This window comes from Rhinolophus sinicus, linkage group LG06, assembly GCF_036562045.2.
Source record: "Rhinolophus sinicus isolate RSC01 linkage group LG06, ASM3656204v1, whole genome shotgun sequence".
Classification (NCBI taxonomy): Eukaryota; Metazoa; Chordata; class Mammalia; order Chiroptera; family Rhinolophidae; genus Rhinolophus; species Rhinolophus sinicus.
The window spans coordinates 65,212,533-65,236,544 of record NC_133756.1 but is presented as its reverse complement, the minus strand read 5'-3'; the positions used below and the strand labels follow the sequence as shown (position 1 = coordinate 65,236,544).

Genomic DNA, 24,012 nt, shown 5'->3' with positions numbered 1-24,012 from the left:
TTCATTGAATCCTCACAATAAGCTTGTGAGGCAGATGTTATTCAGAGTCCAAGATCACATAACCTTCAATGTTAGCTCCAGGCTCCAAGTCTAGGTCTCCTGATTCCAGATGGTATGTTCTTCCATTTCAGACCGCCTGCAAGTGTGGTCATGCTCCTGGCTGCACAGCCAGGTCCTGAGGTTGCACATGTGGATAACTGTACGTAGGGTGAGGAGTACCTGTTTTTCCTCCCTTGTTGGTGGACATTTATTGGTTTAAAACCGCGGGGAAACACTGCATGATAGATCCCTCCTTCATACGTATCAGTAGTGGCCTCTCATTCAAAATTAATAGCCTAGAATTCTAGATCATTAACTTGACTGTATTCTAATACGTCGATTATGATTCCTCATCAAATTAAGTTGTTTGGTCTTGGAGGAGTGGTAAAGTAAGAGTTTTCATCTTTAAGGGAAGTGTTCTGGAAGGCGCTCAGTACGCTGCTAAGCAACCATTAAGGGTTATTGGTGTTATAGGTTAAATTCATTTAGAGTCAGCTGTTGATCCTTCAGTAATGAGTGCTTGGTACCAGTTGAGCCTATTCTTTTAGTGTTTTCTAAATTAGAGCCTTTTATTATAGCAAGAAGGATTGTTTTCAATGAAAAGACATAGCAAAAACTTTAATTCTGAGATTATCACACTAAACAAAACTACAAATGTTGTTAATGTTCCCTAAGGGACAGCTATGGTAATTGGGACTGAGACCAGCATATTATTGGTGATTAGTGATTATTATTATTTTAAATTAAAGTTTATTGGGGTGACAATTGTTAGTAAAGTTACATAGGTTTCAGGTGTACTTATTAAAACAGTAATGTGAGTCTTTCACACTCTAACTGGAAGCCAACTTACAAATCTCCAGATGGAAAAACTGGGCTTTCTTGAGGGTAGATGCCACATGTATGGTTTAAACTTCATTTGCGATGGAAATGCCATAAATTCTAAGGTTTGGAGCATAGGGTTTTGTGAATGAGAGGCTTGACCTTAGAGCGACAACAAATGTATATCATTAATCAGTAGCCGAGCTTAAAAACCAATGTTCTGCCTCAGTTATTCACAAAGAGGAATGTTGCTACAAGTGCTAGAATCTCTCATGTATTTTGGGGCAGAGTTCTTAGTCAAAGAATTTAGGATGTCATAAAAACTGAAGATCAAGAAATGAAAATGTTTGAAGAGTGATGTTCCATTTTGCACACACAAAAAATCAAACACAGAAGCAATTTAACACCATCTCTTAAAAACAGGAACCATAGATAATGAAAATGACAATTCCTTAATTTGTATCAATTTTTTGTTAGAGAGCCCTTTGAAATATGTTGTCGCATCATGTAGAGAGCAATGTTAATAATGTTTATTTTCGAGAATGGGAAGAGGATCCAGGAAATGAGAATTGAAACTTGGCAGTTGTTGCTGTTTCATAAGGAAAAATATAACCTGTCTCGTTAATGCCAAATTAAAATGGTTGATGGACCCTGCAAACATGAGTCAGGCTAAATGAAACCTGTATGAGAACTACTTGGAAGAAACTAAACTCATTCTGAGACATATAAAAGTAATTTATATGGACAGTGGAGTGATACACAGGATAGAGCCCTGGACAAGCATAAAATAGGATTTCAGTGACAGCTTAGTTTTTGGGCTCCCTTTGTCCTGACTTCTTATGTAATCTTGGAAAAAATGCTTACCTTCTTTGGGCATTTATACATCTATTAAATGGGAATTTTATTGTCCTTCACTATTGTGAAGGTTATGCAATGTTTCTAAAAATTTTAGAGAAACCCTAAAATTTAGAGCTCCTTAGAGAAACTGTCCTTAATTAACAGACACTATTATAATAGAAATGATACAAGTTTATATACATAAGAATATATAGAAACTGTATTCTGACCAAGAATTTTCTAACACAAACAAAAATTGTAAGAACTATAGGGTCAGGCAGCTTCAAAGTACATAAGAAAGTCTTCTGGGTAGGAATGATAGCCATTGATGAATGAAGAAAATAATTTCTCTTGACAGTGATGAGCTTTGGAATTGTTTGGAAAGGGATAGTTGAACTTGATGTGTTGGTTATCTATTGTTACAACACAAACCACCTCAAAATGTAGTGGCTTAAAACAACAGCCATTTTATTTGCTCGTGATTCTGCGGATCAGCATTTTCAGCTGGGCTCAGCAGGGATGATTCTTTTGCTGGTCTCTCTTGGGGTCACCCATTCCAATGGTCGTAATCACGGTGGTTCACCGAAGCTGGTTGGTCTATGATAGTGTTTGGCTGCTCTCTCTGTCTCTGTCTCTGTCTCTGTCTCTGTCTCTGTCTCTGTCTCTGTCTCTCTCTCTCTCTGTCCCTGTCTCTCTCTGTCCCTGTCTCTCTCTGTCTCTCTGTCTCTCTCTCTGACTCTCTCTCTGTCTCTCTCTCTGTCTCTCTGTCTCTCTCTCTGTCTCTCTCTCTCTCTCATTTCTCATCTTCAGGGAGACAATCCTGGACTTCTTCACACAACTTCTATGACAGCAGGAGCAAAAGCTGCAAGGCACCCTGAAGTGAGGGTTCAGCACTCTCAGAGTCACTTCAGCTTTATTTTATTAGTCACAACAAGTCATAAGGCCAGCCTTGACTTAAGGGGTGGGCAAGGGAAGCAGATTCCTCCACCTGTGGGTGGGATGAATGGAAAGTCACATTTCACAGGCTGTACACACTGTGGAGAATTATTATAGCCATTTACAAACAATCTGCTACCCATGATAAGGGAAGGGCAAAGGATATTTAGGTAAATGGTCTACTAATAAATTTAAAATTGAAATAGAAGTCTCAGCCTGAACCGTGGTATTTTGTTGGGTTGTGTTCTGTTTTTATAGCAGGGTAGGAGTGGGTGGGTGGGGAGGCAGGTGTCTAACAGCACTGTGGCCTTGGTCCCCAACTTTCGTGTAAAATAATAAACTACATTGCCTAATAGTAAAAAAAAAAAAAAAAAGAATTGAAATAGAAGAGTTATATCGTGAAAAGCTGAGGTAGAAGACCCAAAACAGCCTAAGACGAAAACAGTGGAGAGACCCAAAACAGTTTTACGAAGTATATATGAATGTTTTGAAATAGAAACATGAAAAATTCTTATCTAATGGCTTTTTTATATAACTGGTATGCACTAATACCAACTCACTGAATTAAAATGTACAGTTTGTATGGTATTATTTAGGAAGGGTAGCCAAGGGAAAAGTAAAGAGATTCTTGTCTCCTTGTGTGTCAAATTTATGGATTCTTGGGGTCATTTTGCTATAGAAGGAAAACAAAAGAATGTGCAGAAGGGAAAATTTGTAAAAAGATTTTCAAAAATAGTTACGAAGTTAGGGATGAGTATCAGTTTGATATGTATCTTTTTGTAATAGTCACTGAACATGATTAGAACTGCCAGTATTGTCCCCAAATTACAACTTTAATCACAAATTCTCAGATTTCCCATCTGGATAAATATTTGTGGGAAAAATCCAGGAATTATAGTTGGTAAGGATTCTGGGATATAGCAGGGTAATGTGGCAGGTTATTCTGCCTTTCTCAATTCTGCTGTCTGCCTCTGCTGACCCAGAGCATTCCTGGAGCCTGTAGAACCCTGTGTACAGGTGAAGCCCTGAGCTCCGTGGGAGCTGAGGAGGAAGGGAGCAGCTGGGGGCATTTTTCCTGGGCTGGGCTGGCACTGAAGACTGGCATCTGATGCCCTGGGGGAGGGTCAGAATGCACTGGATACTATAAAGAGCTTGACCTACTGGAAAGAAAATTGAAAATCGCCCTCACTCCATTGTATGTACATGAGTGTGTGTGTGTGTGTGTGTGTGTGTGTGTGTGTGTGTGTGTGTCTCCTACAGGAGACACAGGTGAAGATGAACTCCTGGGCTGAGTCCTCACTGTCTTGGAGGCTGGGAGAGTGTGAGGAGGTGGAGCAGAAAGTCTTCCCTTGGCAGGACCCTGGCACCTTCCTGGTGTTGCACAGCTGGATCGCAGCCGGAGAGACCACTGTGCTCCCACCACTCGTAGAATGGCACTCACTTCACCCCAGTGATAAAACAAAAGGAGATGATGGCACCACAGCCAAAGAGAAGACAGCTATGAGGACAGATAGAACACATGGTTAATGTGATAGAGTGACAGCTGGAGACAGAAGACAGCCTGACAAAAAACAGTAAGGCACATAAGGGGATTGAAATGCAGTACAAAAAGACTTCCTAGAGATGAAATGCATGATTTTCCAAATCGAACATTTCAGTAAATGAATTGAAGGAGATGATGATCATTCCTGAGACTTGAGTTAGTGGTTTGGTTGGTCAAGTGGAAGAATCTTAGCGCACAGAACAAAAATATAAAGGAATGGAGTTCACAAGAGAAAATAGATCTAGGAAATACAATATGTGAATAATAGAAGAGCCAGAAGGAGAAAAAAGAACAGATGGAGGAAAGACAATAATTCAATTAATATAAGATATTAATTTTTTGAGCTTAAATAATATTTTCTGAGCTTAAGAATCAAGACTTGAGTCTATGTATTCAAATGCTCATCAAGTTCCAGGCAAGATTTATGAAAATAGACATCTCTGTATATATTGGAAAAGAATAAAAAGCAAAATCTTAGAAGCTTACTGGCAGAGAGAACAAATTAACTACCATTAAGAAGTATCAGACTAACAGCAGATTTCTCATCTGTGCACAGGAAGCTAGAGATTATGGAGAAACTTCTGTAGATTGTGGAGACAAAAAGCCAGCAGCCTGGAAATCACACACATAGCTAAGATGTCATTTCCCTGTCAGAGTAAATGACATTGACTGTTATATAAGAAACCAGAGATGTCCATCACCCATTTTTAACAAAAATACTCAGGCAAAGAGTATCAAACAAAAAAGCATCCAAACAAAAAATTAATCAGAAACACCTCAAGATGAGGGGAGACAGTAGCAGAGGAAATTTTTCTAAATTAATCGACTTAAGAAGGAAAGAATAAGTTCAAATATAAGTCTTTACGTTGAATGTGAATGAACTGAATTTTCCCATTAAAAATTTGATGCTGTTAGACGGAGTTAAAAAAGCAAAACTCAGACATATCGTCTTTATAAGAAACACTTCAAACAAAGTGATGGAAGTTGAAAATAAAAGAGCGGAGAAGGATCCCAGGCAAATACAGAAAGTAAGAGCTAGCAATAATAGGTTTAGAGAGATAGTATTTAAATTAAAGGCATAAATACAATAAGGAAAGACATTATATAATGATTTTTAAAAGGCACAGTATGAAGGAGATAAATAAACTTGCATATATAAAATAACATAGCCACTAAGTCTGTAAAGCAAAAGTATTAGAAATGCAAATATAGTTATGGTGAGACACTTTAATAAGCCTCTCTCACTGTATCAAACTGCCTGAACTTTATGTAGACCCCTAAGATAGAGAAATTGAATAAATAAAGAAGTTATATTTAATAGATATGCTAGAACCTTACGTCCCTTCAATACAGAATGCGCTTTTTTGCATTTCTACAAAACTTAATCATATACTGGACCACAAAGAAGACCTTAACAAATTCAAAGGAAAAGAGATTTTTATAGACCTTGTTCTCTGATCATAATCTCGTAATGTTAGAAATAAATAATAGAAAGTAAATAGAAGAGAAACTTTATTATTTGGAAATTTCAAAACATGTTTTATAACTTTTGTATCAAAAGTGAAAATGAGTTAATTTACAAGGTATCTAGAAATCAACAGAAGGAGCACAGTTTATTCCAAAAGGTGTGGGATGGAGTGAACATAATGGCCAGTGGAAATTTTGCAGCCTTTAGATGTTTCCATTATTTAAGAATAAAGACAAAGTGCACCCTTATTATGAAATGAGAGAAGAGAATGACAAAAACAAAACAAAACCTAAACTACATTAGAAAGAGGGAATAATTAAAGATAAAAGCTGAAGTTAATGAAACAAAAAATTACAGAAAGGATAACTATAATAGCTGGTTCTTTGAAACTATAAAATAGATACAAGATTTATGTGTCTGATTGGAAACTTCATAAAGAGTAAAATATTTACAAGACTAGAAATGAGAAGAAGGACATAATCAGAGATGTAGGACTGATTCAAAGAAGATAATAAAGATAAGAATTCAATTCTATGGCAAAGAATTTGAAATACCAGAAGAAATGGATTATTTCCTTGCCAATATAAATGTCCGAATTTGACTAAGGAAGAAGTGGAAAAATTGAATGAGACAGTACCATTAAAAAGATTGGAAAAGTGATTAAAGGCCTACCATTTATAAAGACAGTGGGATCCTACGGAGTTATAGCTGAGTTTTATGTAATCTTTCAAAACCTAATAGTTTTACCATGATTTAAACTGTTCCGGAAGATTATGAAAAGCTCCTAATTCATTTGTAAAGTAAGCATACATTTTAACTACAAAACTCAGTAGAGTATAAAGCAAGTCTGGAGACCTATTTAATGGTGAATATAGATGCAGAAATTCTAAATAAAATATTAGCAGATAAAACCCATCAGCTTATTTGAAGATGCAGCTATGACCAGGTAAGGTTTATTCCAAGAATGTAAGAGTGGAAATCAGTGCAATCCCTCACATGATCAAATTAAAGGTAAAAAACCATATGGTCACATCAATAGATACTGGAAACGCATTTAACAAAATATGTAGACACTAATAAAATGTATAAATTAACAAAAAGAATGGAAAAAACTACTTTAATATAATCCACCGTTTACCAACAGTACCGGTAGGTGTCATCCTAAACAGCAAAACACAATAAAATTACAATTAGTATCAGGAATTAAGCAGTCTGGCTATTACTATGCACCCATTCATTTAACAAATATTTTTTAGCACCTGTTTTGGGCCAGGCTATTATTGTATGTTCTGAGAACTGAATAAAGAAGACAAAAAACTATGACTCGTGGAGCTTATGTTTTTGTGGGAATTATTATTTAACATTGTCTCAGATTTTCTAGTGAATTCATTACAACAAGAAAAATGAAATAAGTGGAATAAATATTAGAAAAGACAAGCTTAAACTCTCTCCTTTTCCTAATGATATGATTGTATGACTTTCGAATCCAAGAGACTCCCAGTAGAACTTATTAGAATGAATAAGAGAATTTGGTAAGTGGCTGGATTCAAAATACATAAACAAAATCCCTCCACCTGCCATCATAGCAATAGGTCCTTAGAAATGAGGACTGGGAAATAATCACAATAGGGAAAAAACATACAAATATTAAAGAATAAGTTTAAAAGAAAGGCATGAAACATGGAGAAAATGAAAATGTCTTAATGAAGAACATAAAGCAAGATTTGAACAAATGAGAGACATACCATGTTCTTGGCTTGAAGGATACATTTGATGCAATTCCAATTCCAGTCCCAACAGTTTTTGTTTTTCCAATTTGATAAAATGATCTGAAAGTTTGTAACAGAAGGTTAAGTGCCACTAGTAATAGCTGAGGAAAGAATCCTTCCACCACCTCCCTCCAAACCACTGGAATGTAAACTCCATGACGGAAGAGATTTTTCTCCCTGTTGAATCCTCAGTCGCTATAACTGTGTTTGGAACACAGTTGACAGTAAATAGTTGAATGAGTTAATAAAAAAAGACTACTGAGGAGAGATTTACCAGGTATCAGACTATACTAAAAAGCCATGGTATTCAAATTGTTACAGTCGAGACCCATGGCTAGACGAATAAATCAGTGGAATATAATAGACAGTCTGAAATGGATCTCAGAATGTATGAGAATTTAATACATGACAAAGATTGTATTTTAGTTAATCAGCAAATAATGGATTATTCGACAAATGGGATTGATACAGACAGCTGCTGACCTGGAAGAAAATAAAATTAGAATCCTATGTTATACCACATATGAAAATGAAAAAAAAAAAGTTAAAAATAAAGCAAGACAAATTTTGTAAGAAAACAACTAATACACATACAATACTAGGAGCAGTATTAACTAAGATTAGAGACTCAGAGCTACAAGAGAAAAGATAAACATGACTGCATGAAAAGTTAAGAATTTTGTATTTCAAAGGATATTAAGCAAAGCCAATAAATCGTAAATTTGGATAAGTGTTTGCAATACAGAGGACAGAGTTTAATATCTATAATGACAAAAAGCATTTACAAATTGACTACAAAGGCCCAACAACCCAACAGAAAAATCAGCCAAAAATGTGAAGGCGTAGTTCAGAGAAGAGCAGATGCAGAAGGCTAGCAAATAAGACACTCAAACTCAAATGATGATATATCACCCTTCAAATTGGCAAAATTTAAAAGTTCAGAAACATTTTTTGCTGTTAGGGGGAAAGAATACTCATATTTCTAGTTGCTGTAGGTGTTACAGTCTTAGAAAGTAATCTGGTAGCATATGGTAGAAGTAATATCTGTATGACCCAGGATCTCTTTTTATTCTACTTACTTATTTTTTATTATTAGTTTCAGGTGTACAAAACAACATATTGATTAGACATTTACACCCCTCACAAAGTGATAACTCCAACTAGTCTACTACCCTTCTGACACCATGCATAGCTATGACAGTACCACTGGCTATATTCCCTGGGCTGTACTTTATACCCCATGACTAACATCTGTATGTAAGGCTATGTATTACAAGGTTGTGTTCTGCAGTAATGTTGGGGAAAAAAATAGAGATAAATGAATGCTTAATAGGAAAGGCATGGTTGGCTCCATAACAATACATCCAAATGGTGAAATACTTTGCGGCTGTTTAGATAGGAATTTAGAGATCTATCAGTTGAGAGATTTTCATGAGCCATTATTGAATGGGAAAAGCAAGATGCAGGAAACTGGTTATAATATAGTAGTTAGAAAAAAGTGTTGGAAAAAGTGTGCATATGTGTGCCATTAAAATATGTACATGGATAAATATATGTACATGGAAATAGATATGGAAGAAAATACACCAGGTAGTTAATATGGGTTACTGGGGATAAGGGGGTGAAATTCCGGTTGATATGGATGGAGGGAAGTGAAGAGAAGAAATTGACCAAGTGAAAAAGAACATAAACACACGCAGAGACCACTAATAAATAACAATATGTATGACTTTTTATATTTATGTATATAAATTTGTATATGCATGGGCACATGCATGTGTGTACATGTGCAAATGAAAATTTAAAAATAAAGAATTCCTATTGGCTCTGGGTTTTATTCAATTATTTATTTATAATTTCTGGAATACTATACTAAGTAGGAACCTAGATCTGAAAACAATAAATTCTCAGTCAGAGATGGCATGGTAATTGTATCATGGTTCTTTTTGTCATAAGTAGCAGAAATCAAACAACAAAACTAGCATAAGCAAAAAAAGGGGATTTATGGGTCACGGGAGCCTTCCCATGCAATTAGAGCCAAAAACTCAGTGTAGCTGTCATCCGGTGTCTGTCTTCTGCTGCAGTCTGTAGCTCGGCCTCCTGCTTTCCTTCTCTTTTTATTTTTGACTTTATTCTCCGTCTGGATGGCATGGCAGTTCCTTCATACATCTTTTTTCCTGGTTCTGTGCTCCCTCCCCTGGCTTCTAGCATATTCCCTCTTCCCCTAGCTTCAAATAGAAAAAGTCCTAGGAAAGAGCTTTGACAGGCCTGGTTTGAGTCACATGCCCACACAGACTGGTCCCGCCAGCAGGAGGGTAATGGACTGCTGCCATTAGCCAGGCTTGGCTCACAAGTCCACACCATTGGAGAGAAGGGAGGTGCAGTATTGTGGTTAGTGTGCACAGCCCAACCACACTCACATAGTAGGAGTGAGTGGGGAACTTCCCCAAAGAAGCAGTGGCAGGTGAGATGGGAGCAGTGTGGTCTGAAGGTAGACAAAAGGACTCTAGGTAAACAAAGCAACAGATGACTACTGGGGCCCTTTGCTTCAAACTGCTGTACAAGCCAAGTTTGCATCTTCAGTATCAAAGGAATTGAACAGTGGGAGAAGTAGATTTGAGTCAGATAACACTATATATACATTTAGGGCAGGGAAAATTGTCATTCATCCAAGAGCTTACGTTGACTTACGAGAATTAGAGTTGGTAATTATCTATTTGTGTATTCTTATCCCAGGTGATTTATAAAAGGATTAAAGACTTAAGTGATTAATAAGGAATACTAGCTTCATATATTGAATATGTGATGTATTTTTCTAGGAAAAGAAAACCTTATGTATTTATTTTTTCCAGCTTTATTGAGATATAATTGACATAATATTTGGTAAGTTTAAGGTGTACAATGTGATGATTTGATACACATGTATACTGCAAAATGTTACCACCATAAGGTTAGTTAACACATTCATCACCTCACATAATTACATGTATTTATTTTTAAGGCAGTTTTCGTATGCCAGATTCTTTCCTGTGTACCTGGTGAGACATACTTTTAACAGTTGTTCTCATCAAGGAATGCTCCACACTTGCTCATCCTAAAGATTTCATCCATCTTAACATTGATTTACAATAATGCCTGGATATTTAGATGATAAATAAATGACTGATATTTCAATTTTTGTGAAAAAAATTAATGAGCTTGCAACTCGCAGAGGCAAAAAGGATAAGTGGATCCAAAATACCCATTGACAGAACAATCTGGTCTATTAAAATAGCTAAAGTATTTAGCCAAAAAATTTTTTTTAAACACTAGTACAGAAAAATGTACTGCCCGGTGGTGTAACACAAAGTAAACACTTGTAAGTACTACCAAGGTTGAGAAACAAGGTCAGCCTCCGGGCAGCTGGGCCCGTGCTCTCCCCCAACGCTTGGTCCCCTGAAAGGCATGTGTTGTTTGGACTTTTATACTGATTACTCCCTGCCTTTTCTTTTTTAGTTTTACCACCCAAACTTGCATGCCTACTACAGCTTAGCGTTGCCTGTGTTTTTGAGCTTTCTTGAAATAGAACCATACAGTATGTGCTCGCTAGGGTCTGGCTTCCTTCACTGAACATCATCATGGTTACCCACAATTACGCAGTGAAGGCAGAGGAGGAACGGGCTGGAATGCATATCATTTCAAGAACCAAATAGCAACTCACACTAATTGTAACCCTATGAAGTTACAGATTTTAGGTTATTATATGTTCGAGTTCTTGGAGGGACCTTAGAGTCATAATGAAGCAGATGAAGTATTTATTGAGCAGTCTGGCAGTTGGTACCCCAACTTCCCAAGAGAAAAACAATCACCATGCTGTCTTATGCCATTGCAGGAAGAAACGCTTGGGCTGGCTGCGTTTCCAGCGGTGCTACCAGAGCTCAAGGCTGTCAGCCAGTCCTTCCCAGAAGTGCCACGCTCACAGGCAGGACATGATGCAGTATTTCAAGGTGGTGGCGTGGATTTGCTAAAATCGGCCTTACAATTAAAGCAGGTATCTTTTTCATCATCTATTAGAATATTTAGTATTTTCTTTGCATTTTACTAAGCCCCCATATGAATTTTTATAAATATGAACAGTATGCTCACATGACATTATATCTTAACATAGTGAAAGATCTGATTGAGTGTTTCTATGAAAAAAGAAAGCTTTGTTTCAAATAATAACCCAATAATTCATCTAAGCAAATAATGTACATTCACTGAATTATGAACTAGAAGTTGTGACAGGCCTGATATAGAACATTCCTATTACTCTTCCAATGGGGAGAAGTTTATTACAGAAAGTACTAATGTGACCAGTTGATTGTGAATGCTGACAATATAATGTGTTCTCATATACACGAGCCGTTCTTAGTTTTCATTTTTTCCAGTTTTATTGAAATATAATTGACATACAGCACTGTGTAAATTTAAGGTGCACAGCGTAATGCCTTACATATATTGTGCTGTACCACAGTAAGTTTAGTTAACATCGACCATCCCATATAGATACAAGAAAAGGAAAAGAAATGATTTTCCTCATGATGAGAACTTGCAGGGTTTACTCTTTTAACTTGGAAATATACCGTAGAGCCGTGTTAACTATAGCCATCATGTTTTACATTATATGCCTGGTACTTATTTATCTTATAACTGGAAATTTGTAGTTTTTGACCACCTTCATGACTCCCCCTGCTGCCCCACCTCTGTTAACCAGAAATCTCATCTTTAGATCTCTTTTTCTATGTGTGTTTTCTTTAGATTCCACATATGAGATCAAACAGTACTTGCCTGACTTATTTCACTTGAGCATAATGCCTTCAAAGTCCATCCATGTTGTCCATTTTATGGCTGAATCATATTCCGTTGTGTGTGTATATGTGTATCTATATCACAAGTTCTTTATCCATTCATCGATTGATGGACACCAACGTTGTTTTCATGTCTTGGTTATTATAAAGAATGCTGCTATGAACCTTGGGGTGCAGATATCTAGTTGACGTTATGTTTTCATTTTCTTTGGATGTATACTATATCCAGAAGTGGGATTGCTGGGTCGTATGGTCATTCTATTTTTAATATTTTGAGGAACCTCCATACTGTTTTCTATAGTGGCTGCACTATTTAGATTCCCACCAATAGTGCATAATGGTTCTCTTTTCTCCACATCCTCGCCAACAATCGTTGTTTCTTGTCTGTTTGATAATAACCATTCTAACAGGTATGAGGTGATATCTCACTGTGGTTTTGATTTGCATTTCCCTGATGATTAGTGATGTTGAGCCCCTTTTCATGTACCTGTTGCCCATTCATATATCTTCTTTGAAAAATGTCTATTCAGGTCCTTTGCTCATTTTAAAGTTGGATTATTTGTGGGGTTTTTTGGTATTGAGTTGTATGAGTTCATTATACATTTTGGATATTAACCCTGATCATATGTGTAGGGAAGATGTTGAAGAAAATTTGTCTTCATTGGTTGATGTGAGGTTTTGTCTATTAGCTTTGATCTGTTCCTGTATGTGAGGTGATTTCTGTGCTGTGATCAGGGGTTGAGTAAATTCCCCCTTTGGTCTCATTCTCCCGAGCAGGGGAGATACGGGATGAGGTTGCTTTTCTGTCCCCCTTTGGTCTCATTTTCCCTGAGCAGGGGAGATATGAGATGATGTTTGTTGTTCAGTCCATGTTGTGAGGTGATGTTTAGCTTAGGGTTCAAGAAATTCTTGATCAAGAATTGGGAGAATTCCCTCTTTGTTCTGTCTGTTTCGCCCTCATCAGCAGATGAAGTGAAGAAGTAGCTGTTATATCAGGATGATGTGACAGGCACATTGCCAGGCTTTAGAAGACCTTGGGCTGTTGATCCCAAGCAAGAACAGTAGATATTGCTTGTCCGGATGAATTGGCCCTTCAGCCGGATGGACAATATTCATATCAGTAACTTCGGACCCTCCCGGAACTGGCCATTCCCGGAGGGGGAGGCAGGAACAAGAAACTTGGCTCCAAGGTACATCTGAGAAAAATATATGACAGACCTCAGTTGACAGTATAATAATTCTTATTTCATCATTTGGTCATTTGTCATTGGTGATTTGTCATCATTCTAACATTTTGAGGACCTCCAGCAACGTGTAGCTTACACCACCAGGGATGTCTGACTTCCAGCCGCGAACCTGGTGAGGTCTGGCTGGTTCCTACCTCTCCAGTGTTGTTCCCCACGGTTAGCCTTCTTGAGAACTTGTTAGCATCTAGAGAACTTGTGTGCAGTTTGCAGCTTACAGCATCAGAAGACGTCCTAACTTCTAACAACGACAACAGCAGCAACATTCTTCAGATCGTTAACACCTTGAAAACTTATGTGCAGCTTGCAGCTTATAGCATCAGAAGACGCCTTGACTTCTAACAACAACAACGCCAGCAGCAGCAGCAGCAGCATTCTTGGGAACTAGCAAGGAGCTGTGTGGGAGATGCCTGAGTTTCTCTCAGCTGCAGATCTGGCAAGGTTTTGATTTATGACTTTTTCAGTGCTGTTCTCCCCCAGTTTGGTGAGCTTTTGACATCTACTGTAATAGTTACTATCATCTAGAGCTTATGGCTGTTTTTGGATACTCCTAACTGGTGTTATTTGTGTATTTAGCCAAGTGATTTTTGATCAATAGTAAACATATGCTGGGATCTCTTAAACTTATATGTATGTATATGTACTCCTTTTAAATGACATTGTTAACAATGTATATAGTTTAGTCTTAATCACCTTTACTTTCTGTCATTATAACACATTCTATTAATTGCCTGTCTTTTGCTATTGCATGTTGCTAAATAACTTAATTAGATATTACTAAATAAATTCATTAGCCCCACTCTAGCCTGTGTCCCTTCTCCTTCCCCCCCCCCCTTCATTACATAATTGGCGCAGTGAGCAGGGTGGCCTTATTTCGAAAGTCCTGGGGGCCTGGGGTCTCCTCCCACATCCTGAGATGGGAGGACACCCGCTTCGTGCTGTTAGCGAAGCAATGGTCTCATGGGACAGGCTTCTACAAAAACTGGGATGCTTTTGCATCATGCCGAACCAAAAGATTTCCGGCAGGCATTAATGACAGTCGTGGAAAGGGGGGAACGAAACTTCTTGACTAGGTGTGGATGGTGTTTGTTAACTGCTTATCAGGTTTTTGGAGCAAAAAGGCTGCCAGAGGCCGCCAAGGCCTATACCCCTTTGAAAAACAATTACTAGCTTGTTGCTGGACTTTGTTGGATACTGAAGCTTTGACCTTAAGCTATAAATTATACAGGTTGTTTACAGTTTTATCATGTGTACTAAAATGCCACTAGTACACGGGTGACAATAATGACTTATTACCAATAAATACAAATTTTGAGGCTGAATTGTAGGAAAGATGTTGAGGAAAATTTGTCTTCATTAGTTAATGTGAGTTTTTGTCATTGGTTTGCTTTTTGTTCCCTCACATGAGAGACTACATGTGAGGTGATGGTTAGCTTTTGTCTGTTTCTTTGTTCCCTTACATGAGAGACTGCATACGAGGTGATGGTTAAGTTATGTCTGTTGACTCTTTGTTCTCTCACATAAGAGACTACATGTGATTACCAATGAATACAAATGTTGAGGCCTAATTGTAGGGAAGATGTTGAAGAAAACTTGTCTTCATTGGTTGATGTGAACTTTTGTCTGTTAGCTTTGATCTGTTCCTGTACGTGAGGTGATTTCTGTGCTGTGACCAGATGTTGAGTAAAGTCCCCCTTTGGTCTCATTCTTCCGAGCAGGGGAGACATGAGATGAGGTTTTCTGTTTGGTCTCATTCTCTCGAGTAGGGGAGATATGAGATGATGTTTGTTGTTCAGTCCGTGTTGTGAGGTGATGTTTAGCTTAGGGTTAAAGAAATTCTTGATGAGGGGTTGAGAAAATTCCCTTTTTGTTCTGTCTGTTTCGCCCTCATCAGCAGATGAAATGAAGAAGTAGCAAAGTTATATCAGGACGACGTGACAGGCACGTTGCCAGGCTTTGGAAGGGCTTGGGCTGATGGTCTCATGCAAGAACAGCAGATATTGCTTGTCCGGATGAATTGGCCCTTTGGCCGGATAGGCAACATTCATTATCAGTAACTGCCGGACCCTCCCAGAACTGGCCATTCCCGGAGGGGGAGGCAGGAACAAGAAACTTGGCTCCAAGGTACATCTGAGAAAAATATATAAGACAGACCTCAGTTGACAGTATAATAATTCTTATTTCATCATTTGGTCATTTGTCATTGGTGATTTTTCATCATTCTAACATTTTGAGGACCTCCAGCAACATGCAGCTTACGACACTAGGTGATGTCCTGACTTCCAGCCGCAAACCTGGTGAGGTCTGGCTGGTTCCTACCTCTCCAGTGTTGTTCCCCATGGTTAGCCTTCTTGAGAACTTGTTAGCACCTGAAAACATATGCAGCTTGCAGCTTACAACATCAGAAGACACCTTCACTTCTAACAACAACGCCAACAACAGCAGCATCTTGGGAACTAGCAAGCAGCTGTGTGGGACACGCCTGAGTTTCTCTCAGCTGCAGACCTGGCAAGGTTTTGATTTATGACTTTTTCAGTGCTGTTGTCCCCCAGCTTGGTGAGCTTTTGACATCTACTGTAATAGTTACTATCATCTAGAGCTTATGACTGTTTTTGGATACTCCTGACTGATGTTATTTGTGTATTTAGCCAAGTGATTTTTGATCAATAGTAAACATATGCTGGGATCTCTTAAACTTATATGTATGTATATGTACTCCTTTGAAGCGACATTGTTAACAATGTATATAGTTTAGCCTTAACCACCTTTACTTCCTGTCATTAACACATTCTATTGCCTGTCTTTTGCTATTGCATGTTGCTACATAACTTAATTAGCTATTACTAAATAAATTCATTAGCCCCACTCTAGCCTGTGTCCCTCCTTCTCTTCCCTACTCGTCATTACCATATATATGGTTTGCAAATATTTCTTCCCACCCCTAGGTTATCTTTTTATTTTGCTGATCATTTCCTTTGCTGTACAGGAGCTTTTTAGTTTGATGTAGGTCCACTTGTTTATTTTTGGTTTTGTTGCTTGTATTTTAGGTGTTATATCCAAAAAATCATTGCTAAGAACTATGTCAAGGAGCTTTTTTCCTATATTTTCTTCTAGGAGTTTATGGTTTCCAGTCTTACATTTAAGTCTTTAATCCATTTCGAGTTAATTTTTGTGAGTGGTGTAAGATAGTGGTCTAGTTTCATTACACATACATCGTAGGCTATTTGTTGGTGTTTCTATATGTGTGCTCTTTTTTTTTTTATTAGTTTCAGGTGTATGAAACAATGTAATAGTTAGACATTTATCATTTATATCCCACACAGTGACAATTCCCTTCCCTCCATCCGCTACCCCTCTGACATCACATACAGCCATTACATTTCACTGTCTCTATTCCCAATGCTGTACTCCACTTCTTGTAACTATATACGTATATATCTATATGTATGCTCTTGCTTTCTGTGCTTTTAGATGTAATTTTGCTTATTTATCCTCACTAAATATTTTACTCTCTGTTTTCTTCTTTATGTACATGGTTACATACTTTGTTTTTCTTTTTCACACGACTTCACATACATCAGTCCTTTTGATGGTGATAGGGGAATCAGTGTGCAAATTCTACCATTACTTCAGCATGCCTGGAGTTTCGAGGGCAGTCAGACTGAGTGGGAAGGCAGCTGCAAGGAGACTGTAACGCGTTCGTTTCTGATGGGCCTTTGTCTGTGTGTGGCTACCAGAGGGCTGAATGAATGGGAAATATCCAGTAAGTGGATCACAAATGACATGCCCAGGACTAGGGACCGTTCTGTCAAAGCAGCTAGGACTGGGTGTGGTGACAGCAACAGAACACCTTCTTGTTCCTTGGCTATCATCCTAAGGATGTTTATCCCGCAGGAGAATCAAAAGCCAGCTTCGTAGAATTAAGGGCCAGGTAAAGTCATGTTTTGCGGTGATGCGGGCACATGTATGCTGAACAGGAGCAGGAGCAGGAATGAGAAAGTATTTAGGGCACGTGGAAGGAAAATGAGAGAAGAGTTGATGTTTGTGTCTGTGTAAGAGGAGAGATACAGAAATTGGCTTATGGTAGCAATTTTGAAATACATGCTTTCATGTAGAGTAAACTGTATTTTTGTTGTTGTTGTTAAATCCCACCTACATGTTTTGGCTGATGTCAGAGATTTGATTTATTGACTTCCTTTTCCCACCAAGAATACCTTGCCACTGAAATACACTATATTATGCATTCTTGTATTACATGAAGTCAGTTAAAAATTAAAGTCATAAACAAAAAGGAAGGTAATATGTATTCATTTACCAATTATTCATGAGTTCAGAAATTATCCAAGTTTAGCTATCCACTGCCTCTTTTCTGTGAAGGCAGTGTGATCCATAGGGAAATTTCAGATTCTAGCATAGTTGCGTTCTCCTTCTCACCACTGTCATGGCAGCCTTCTGCTATTATTGCTTGGGGGTGTGCTCAAAAATTCAAGCACATTTTGATATTTTTCCAAGAAAAACATAATTTAAGGCAAATTACTACCCCAAAAAACCACATATATTAAAGCAAAATAAAATTTATTTGGTGATTTCCCATATTGTTTCTCCCTTCCATTAGTACTAATAATTAAGAACTAACATGAGCATATGAAATCAACCTTCAGCCATTTGTCCAAAGCCAGTAATAGCAGCTAAAGGTCAGCATTAGGGACTATTGATTGTATTACGTTTTCTGTTCACTATAGAAAGAGAGTTTATATGCAATAAAGTAGGCAAGTAGGTGAACGCTGAGTATTTCTTGATAGCTATGCATGCACGATTCTTCATGTTTGCAGATACAACTGTGCATGTGTTATCTGTGTTTACTTCTCTTGCTTGGGAATTGAACTTGACTTGTTTATAATGCTTATGTCAGGTGTCATAGGCTTCACGCTTCCTTGAGCAAATGTGTTTGTACAACTATGGTTTTCAAGACTAGTATTGAAACAAAAAGTTTGAAATTGAATAGTCAAATAATAAAGGCATTTATAACAGATTCCTTTACACTGGGAAGGTGAGAGCAGTCTGCTGTATTTAAATATGCTTTCATCTCTATCAAAGTACTTTCTGAAAACACAATGTAAGCATTTATCCTTAAGATTTCCCTTCTTTTGTGTGTTCCTAAGCACTAATGAGGGTATTTAGACAACTGGTATTTACACCAATGACACCCTTCATTAGCCTATATTGAATGGAATTTGATTACAAATGTATTTATTTCTGATTTGTGTGCCATTCTATTTTCAAAGAAGCCAGAATTTGTTACAAGTTTCAAAGAGACAAATCTCTGTATCTAGCTATGCTTACAGTGCTCTGGAGTGTATTTTACACCATTAAGAAAGGTTCTTAAGTCCTTCTTTACTATCATATATGTGGACTGAAAAGGCTAAGCATGAAGATAACACTTTCCTGTTCTGGGGCAGGAATGTGTGAAAAGATGAAAGGGATTTAACCTTTTAAATCTATTGCTTCTTTTTGGTAAAGCTCAGAAAATTCCATAAAGCACTTTTCATTAGAACTCTTCACTATATTAGAATCTTTTTTTTTTTCCTTTGCAGACCCATATGGCCTTTTTAAATATGCATTGGAGACAGAGATTTATACCTAGAAGCTGAAAATGCCTGGAAGGTTTCTGGTTTCTGTCACTACCTTTCCTGCCTTTTTGCATCTGTGCCTGATTTGGATGATGTGACACTCAGAGGCACACCTTAATCGAAGTTCTTCAATGAGACATATCCGGCCAAAGATTGTATGCATAATTCAAGATGGCTAGTCAACCGCCGGAAGACACTGCTGAGTCTCAGGTCTCCGACGAGCTGGAGTGTAAGATCTGTTATAATCGGTACAATCTGAAACAGAGGAAACCCAAAGTGCTGGAGTGTTGTCACAGGGTTTGTGCCAAATGCCTCTATAAGATCATAGACTTTGGCGACTCCACCCAAGGTGTCATCGTCTGTCCTTTCTGCAGATTTGAGACATGCCTGCCAGATGACGAAGTCAGCAGCCTGCCCGATGACAACAACATCCTTGTGAACTTGACTTGTGGAGGCAAAGGCAAAAAGTGCCTGCCCGAGAACCCCACCGAGCTGCTGCTGACCCCCAAGAGGTTGGCCTCTCTCGTCAGTCCTTCTCACACTTCCTCCAACTGTCTGGTTATAACCATCATGGAGGTGCAGAGAGAGAGCTCCCCATCTCTGAGCTCTACTCCTGTGGTAGAATTTTATAGGCCTGCAAGTTTCGACTCTGTCACCACTGTGTCACACAACTGGACTGTGTGGAACTGTACCTCCCTGCTGTTTCAGACATCCATCCGGGTGTTGGTTTGGTTGCTCGGTTTGCTGTACTTCAGCTCTTTACCCCTAGGGATCTACTTGCTGGTCTCAAAGAAGGTCACCCTTGGGGTTATCTTTGTCAGCCTCGTCCCTTCGAGCCTTGTTATTCTGATGGTGTATGGTTTTTGCCAGTGCGTGTGTCATGAATTTCTAGATTGTATGGCACCTTCTTAATCGATAAGCAAACTAAGAAATGGGGCACACATTGCCATGTTTCAAGTTAGGTAATTCATCATTTATTTCCCTTTATATTCTCAATGATTAGCGTTCATGACCTCAACAGAGCCATTGGCCCTATGGCTGAGGCCCGTGTTCCATCACATGTTGACACAGTTGGTTTTCCTGTATGCTGGAAGTACAAATGTTCATATCTATTTAGTGTTAGCAAAGAAGCAAAACTGTGTAAACTAAGGATTTCACTCGGGCCTGCTAGGCAGACAGTGGCGGGGGCAGGGTTAGGCTGCAGGAGAGGTCTTTGTGGAAGGTTCGGAATGAACTGATTCCTCTTCTCATCGTCATCAATAATCTACAATGGAGGGCGGACACCAGAGGAGGGCTGTTCCAAGACACATCTATTTGAAGAGTTCACTCCTTCCGCAGCTCAGCTCGTGGTGCTCCCCTGAACCCCCTTCAGCTGTTTTCTCTCTTAGGTTAGTGCTGCTCTCTGTGGGCGCTACCCCGGCTGAGGTGTTTGATCACTTTGCACATGCTCCCTTGCCAAGAGGAAACGCGGCCTCATTCCTTCATGTGGTTTCAATTAAATATCTGGTTTGCCATATTACTAAAGAGAATTAAAAACATTAAGCCATTTGCGACGAAGTGAACTTCATGACAGAATGTGGCCACTTGTGTTTGAGACACACCCTTTCCCCATGTTTATTTTCCAGTCTTCTCTATTTTCTTTGAAATTCTCACAGAACAGTTATTGTTCATGGAAATCTTCGTTTGTGTCTTTCCTTAAAACAGTTTAGTTTATTTTAAACCACATAGTTCAATAAACTCCACCCCTTATCCTGAATGAGGTTCTATTTAAATTAGTTACTAAAAATTTATGAGGACTTTTCATTTTACCCCCATTGTATTTTAAATTCTATTGTGGACTTATTTAACTTAATCCCATAAGAATTTGGGGGTAAATTGTGGCAGTGGAAACCCAGAAACAATGAATGAGGTGTTCTGGCTCACAGTTTGATGTGATGAGAACCTAAATATTTTGCTGTACTCTCCTGAGTTAACCAAAATATAATGGTTTAGATTTATGTGCGAGACTGTGTTGCAGCAGGCCAAGCAAAAGGTTGGGCAAGAAACACGCAAAGCTGACGCCCTGCTGGAAAAGACCCTTCCAGGAAGTAAAGTGGAGATGGAGATTGCAACTTCACAGAGTGCTATTCCTTGTGTTGAAGTCTATTTTAGAAGGGTTTCAAGATCTTACACAATTTATTTCAAATAAAAGTATAAGCTATGTGACTTGAGTTAATGAATTTGGTTTCACGATGTAGGAGCAGTTGAATGTATATATTTATGAGAAGAAATTGTTTAGCATATTTTAGGTTTGAGGGAATAGAGTGTCCACGGAAACTAGGCAACAAAAAGCTTTTTAGTCTCTAAAACCCATTGCTGGTGATGAACATTAAAATATTTATAACTCTTAGAAAGGGGCATTACTCAGACTACTCTAACTTGTTTGTGATGAAACATTTGTTGTGTGATATATACAGTGGACCAGTTCCAATCTCCTAATTCAGGAAAAATTGACACTTATTTCTAGAATAGCAGTTTGATTTTAATCGTATAACTATTAACTTTGAGAATATGGATGCCCAAGGTAAGTATGACAGGAAAGTATATGTAGGATGTGGTCCAATGAATTTAAGCCCAAGACACATCTAAATAAATACATTTATGATTTCATAAAATCTAGTTTAGATAGCATTGTGAATACAATTTCCAAAAATCCATTTGTACTTAGAGTAAATACAAGGGTTAGGAGATGTTTTGTGGTTTGGGTTTATATATTTACAAGGCTGTGTTTTTTGTTTTTTTTAATTCTCATTTTATCTACCGAAGATGATGTTAAATTTGATGTTAGAAATGTAACGGCAGACAAGTTGGTGAGTTATCATATGATGAGATTTATAGAAAGCTTTGGACATGGTTACTAAGCATTTTGCTTATTTGTATGTCTGCAGTTTTAAACTTGTATCTCTTTGTGTACTGTGATGGTCTTTTTTTTTTTTTTTTTTTGGTTGCTAGTAAGTTGATTTGATTGTAAAGACTTTAAATGTATGACAACAAAAAAAGCTTTTCATGCTGTTGAATGAAAAAAGGACATGCTTCAATATTTTGTTCACTGTAGTGTTTTGTTTGTCCATTAAATTGTTATTATTTCCAAACTAGAATTTTGATTTCTCTGACTCACTGTTAAGATTTAATGATTACTTTAGATCTTTGTTTACCTTAGATAATTGCAAACCTGAATTTCTATAAACCTTGATTCAGCTAATGCCTTTATCATATGCCTGAAGATTTTCAGACCCTTCCAAGTCTAATCTAACCCATTCCACCTCTAAAAGCCTTCATGCTTGAAAAAAAAAAAAAGACAGAAAGAAAGAAAAAAGACAGGGAAGAAAAATTAGAGAAAATGAAACAAAAATATTGTTTTTATCTTTTAATACAATTTTCAATTTTAATTTGTTTTATTCATTTTCCAGATTTTTCCAAAGTGCTTAAAAAAATAGAATCCATTTGGGCTGGGGAATCTAACCTATGTGGATGGAGAAAATTTTTTAAATTACCTGATATCTAAATATGACCATTGTTAAGCAAAATAGGAATAATTTAGGAATATATAGCAGTTAGATGCTTATGCTAATTAGTGAACTGGTACCATGTGTTAATCCAGAGATATGGTTTCATTCACTCCAAAATCTCTACATAAACGAGCAAAGAATCGGGTTAAGGAAAGCAGTTACCTGTGCTAGTCATGGCATGAGTGTGAACTGAGCTAATCTGCTGAGAGACCCTTGAGTGATGAGCGTTTGCCTGGTAGTAAAACAGATACGAGGCCTCAAACACACCCTGGTTTTGAAGAAATTTTCAACCATGTCGACATGGAAGGCAACGGGACCCTGTGTTGATAGGCAAACTGATTTAACAGTTATATATATGAGCTCTGTGACTATTGAGGTACAGAACAAGTTGAAACAAGTTCACTTGAGACAGTGCAATGAGGTAAACTACAATTCTACATATTTCTACTTTTTTTTGAGACTTTTTCTTTTTGCATACTCTTCTTGATAAAAAAACAAATACTTGCCTTGATTCTTGATTCTTTTGATAACATCACAAAAACACTACATATTCTAGAGCTTTCCTCAAAGCCTTAATGGTCCCTGAAAAAGTTGAACCAATTGCTCTTAAAGCTTCAGTCTTATGTTTTCCACGTCTCTGCCCTTTTCTTAGATGTTTACTACTCTTCGCTACAAACACTTTATGAATTTTTACTCCCCAAAGAAACTAGAGACTTAGTATTGAGTCTTCCCTTGTAAGTTTACTTTTGTGTAAAAAGATTAAAAAAAGAAGAATGTGAATAAAACCTTGAAATTTCAGTAAATTTCAAGTGAATCCTTAGGCAATACAGATTCAGCTCAATTGCTCATATATATCATTTAAATCTTGGTATCATATAAATCTAAGTATATTCAGTGTACAGATATTTGTGGTTTTGACATAAACATGCTTTAAATTTAGGAATAAAAAAATCAAAAATTAAATTTTATCCTAAATATTGTGTATACTAAGTAGGGATATGTACTAATGTATTTTTAAAAGTGGCTGAAACTTGATTTAATTAAAACATTCAATTACCTGGAACAGTTATTCTGCAAACATTTTAATTAATCAGGAGTTCATTAGATTTGCAACATACTAATTTTTCCCCTTTAAATGATATGGTTGGGATTTCATAAGAGAAAAGAATGAGCTCTGATTCAGTAGGTCATTTTCGATCTTGGTTTGCCCATGAAATGCGATGATTTAGGTAAGAAAGTTTCTATGTTCAGACCCATAAATGGTCTGGCTTGAAGGCTTACATTTGAGTATCTCTGGCATTTCAATAGCCCCTGAAGCTAAGGGAGTCAAGAAGTGGAGAGTGGGAGAGA

The 24,012-nt window shown here is 37.6% G+C and overlaps 1 protein-coding gene across 3 annotated transcripts in view; it reads left to right on the top strand.

Annotated features, from left to right (window-relative positions):
* The window catches only part of RNF182 (ring finger protein 182), a 64,149-nt gene extending 41,898 nt beyond the window's left edge, over positions 1 to 22,251 (top strand). For 2 of the 3 annotated variants that reach the window (XM_074335203.1, XM_019742957.2), the window contains exons 2-3: positions 11,283 to 11,441; positions 19,079 to 22,251. In XM_074335203.1, the coding sequence (XP_074191304.1) occupies positions 19,286 to 20,026 (741 nt within the window). In that variant the 5' untranslated portion in view covers positions 11,283 to 11,441; positions 19,079 to 19,285 and the 3' untranslated portion in view covers positions 20,027 to 22,251. The remainder of the gene's footprint in view (positions 1 to 11,282; positions 11,442 to 19,078) is intronic. The other variant, XM_074335204.1, reaches the window with a different exon arrangement.
* Positions 22,252 to 24,012: the final 1,761 nt, after the last annotated feature.